Below are 2,546 nucleotides of genomic sequence, written 5' to 3'. Positions count from 1 at the left end.
CCACCCTACCCACCGGCCACCCCACCCCCACCTTATACATTCTTTGGTATTTTGTCTGTCTCTAACATTGTATTATTGATGAATCATTATGAAAAAAGACTCTTTCCTCTGTTATTGAACCCCTTTTTCTCTTCTTTCTTTATTATTACTATATTCTTCTACTACAACTTCTACTGCTACTACGTACGTACTTAGATAAATGGTTCATTCTCCAAAGCAAAAATAAAACACATTATAGCCTTTGCAGAGCCATCAGATCTACTATCTAGACTAGGCTAGGTAGCTAAGTATAGAATAAAAAAACAAACAAAATTGAATTTTTTTTAAAAATGGTACATTGGAATTTGAAATGTCTGTTGATTTTAGACATTTTCTTCTAATAATGTTGCCTTCTTGTACGAATTCTAATGTAAGAATTAAACTTTTGCGAAGACTCCAATTTTGTTTTGCACCCACAGGAAATGCAAACTAGCTAGTAGTATCAAAATTCTATAGTCACAAGAAAATGAGTTGAAAAAATGTAAAAAAATTTACCTGTAAATGGGATTTAACATGTGCCAAAGTGAGATCTTTCACATCCATTAGCTCAAGAACTGATTTGGGTGTTGCTCCTATAAAATCCCCAAAAAAACAATGAAATTAGTTGATAGTATAATTAAATACATATTACTTCAAAGATAAAATCTCATACTTTAAAAAAAAAAAAATTGGTGGTAGGGAAGGAGAAATCTGGAAATCGAACTCTCACCGACAAATTCAGTTAAACACTCAACAAACATAATTTAATTTAGTTTTGCATATGTATTTATGGATCAAGATGAAAACAATAACAAGTTCATATGAACCTTCAATGATGAGTTTATTGTAAGTGACAAAGAGGTCTTACTGCTACGATCAACAAAGATTCAGCCATTTATCACTCTGACGAGTGAAAAAAAAGAAAAAAACAAAGTACTAATAGAAGAAGAAGAGATAGAAAAGAAGCCTACTTTCATGGCCACCCAAGAGCTCAACAGCATGAACAAATCTGGCATGAAGACTACTAGTCCATCGCATACGTGGCGCTCTCATGGTACGTTTAGGAAACCTTGATAAAAATCTAGATCGCATTAGCCCACCTTGATGATTAGAGTGATGAAAAGGGATAGTTGTTGGTGAGGAATTAGGTATAGTTTTGTTACTATTGTTATTAAAACTAGTAATACAATAACCAGAAGAATGTATAGGTAATGTAGGTGTTGTTGCAGTAGCAGTAGTAGTAGTAGTATTTTCAAAGGTTTGGTGAGCAAATATTGGGTAGTTATTATGATGATGAGAAAGAGGAAGAGGGTTTTGATGGTACAATGGAATTCCTCTTATAGGTCTCAAGAAACTAAGTTGTTGTTGTTGATTTTGTTGGTGGATGAAGTTGTTGTTTTGGAGGGGATGGAAATGGGAAGAGTTAATTAACTGAGTATGAGAAGGTTTATAATTAGGATTAGATAAAGAAAGCCCAAAAAGAGTATTGTTGTTATCAGGTTTTGATTCTAAAGCTCTTCTCAAGAAGAATAAGTTCATCTCATCTCGATCAGTATTGTTATTATTACTACTCGTTGTCTTCCATGTTGTTGTTGTTGATGATGATTTGTTGTTTGGAGGACTTATTTGTAAAGATAAGTCTGGTTGTGCTGGGAATAGCTCCATATATATACTTCTTCTCTTTCTTTGCCCAAGTGCGTTGCGCTTACTAGCAATTTATGTTGTTGTTGTTTCTTGTGTTGATCAAATGAAAGGTAGTAGTAGTAGTAGTAAGAAGGAATTTGAGATTGAGTTTTAGAGAGAGAGAAATGACAAAGGATGAAGATGAAGTGAATGGTTGTTTCTTTTGTGTGAAGTATATGTGAGAAAATGACACTTTGAGAGGCTAATGTAGGGTAAGGGGGTGTAGGGAGTAGAGAGGAGATTGTTCCTTTTTGTGGACGTGGGGGTAAGATGAGAAAAGTGAAGAAAAGATGAAGAATAAGGAAAGTTAAATAAGTTTTTGGTGAAGAAAAAATAAAGTTTTGGGGCTTTGTTTTCTTTTTTACTTTTTCTCTTTAACCCTAAGGTCCCTAGTGGAGTATTCTTTATGGAAAGAAAAAGGAAACTAATTTTAGTGTAAGCTTTAACGTATGCATTTGTCGCTTAATACTAATTAATTTTCTAATTCAACAAAGCTATATATATTCACTTGACCTAAATATGAAGTACTATTAGACAATGTCCTACTCTTATTGTGTTAGTTCAATTCCTACGGACATTGATAGCTGACTAATTACTTGTAGTTACGGGTCCTAGTTCTAAAATGTTTTTATATTCTTTTCTGTTATATCGATTCATACGAATAACAAAATGTACGATTAATTCTTGAGTCGATATCCCTCGTGTTCTATTATGAAGTATTTAAATTATGTAAATAGGAGTGTGTGTGTGTATATATGACCATTATTATAAGGTTATAAGTTAATTTATTATTTCAGAGATTTATCTATAGATGTTTTATAAGTAACATGATCGTTCAAACTTTT

The 2,546-nt window shown here is 32.7% G+C and overlaps 1 protein-coding gene across 2 annotated transcripts in view; it reads right to left on the bottom strand.

The window, feature by feature from the left end:
* Nucleotides 1-1,970, bottom strand: part of LOC102583062 (probable transcription factor KAN2) — a 7,548-nt gene extending 5,578 nt beyond the window's left edge. Inside the window, exons 1-2 of one of the 2 annotated variants that reach the window (XM_015304679.1) lie at nt 990-1,970; nt 535-611 (exon numbers count right to left, since the gene is read on the bottom strand). In XM_015304679.1, the coding sequence (XP_015160165.1) occupies nt 535-611; nt 990-1,683 (771 nt within the window). In that variant the 5' untranslated portion in view covers nt 1,684-1,970. The remainder of the gene's footprint in view (nt 1-534; nt 612-989) is intronic. The other variant, XM_006365909.2, reaches the window with a different exon arrangement.
* Nucleotides 1,971-2,546: the final 576 nt, after the last annotated feature.

Source organism: Solanum tuberosum, unplaced genomic scaffold (genome assembly GCF_000226075.1).
Source record: "Solanum tuberosum cultivar DM 1-3 516 R44 unplaced genomic scaffold, SolTub_3.0 scf00593, whole genome shotgun sequence".
NCBI classification, from domain to species: domain Eukaryota; kingdom Viridiplantae; phylum Streptophyta; class Magnoliopsida; order Solanales; family Solanaceae; genus Solanum; species Solanum tuberosum.
The sequence above is the reverse complement of the archived record's forward strand: the minus strand, read 5'-3'. Positions and strand labels throughout refer to the sequence as shown.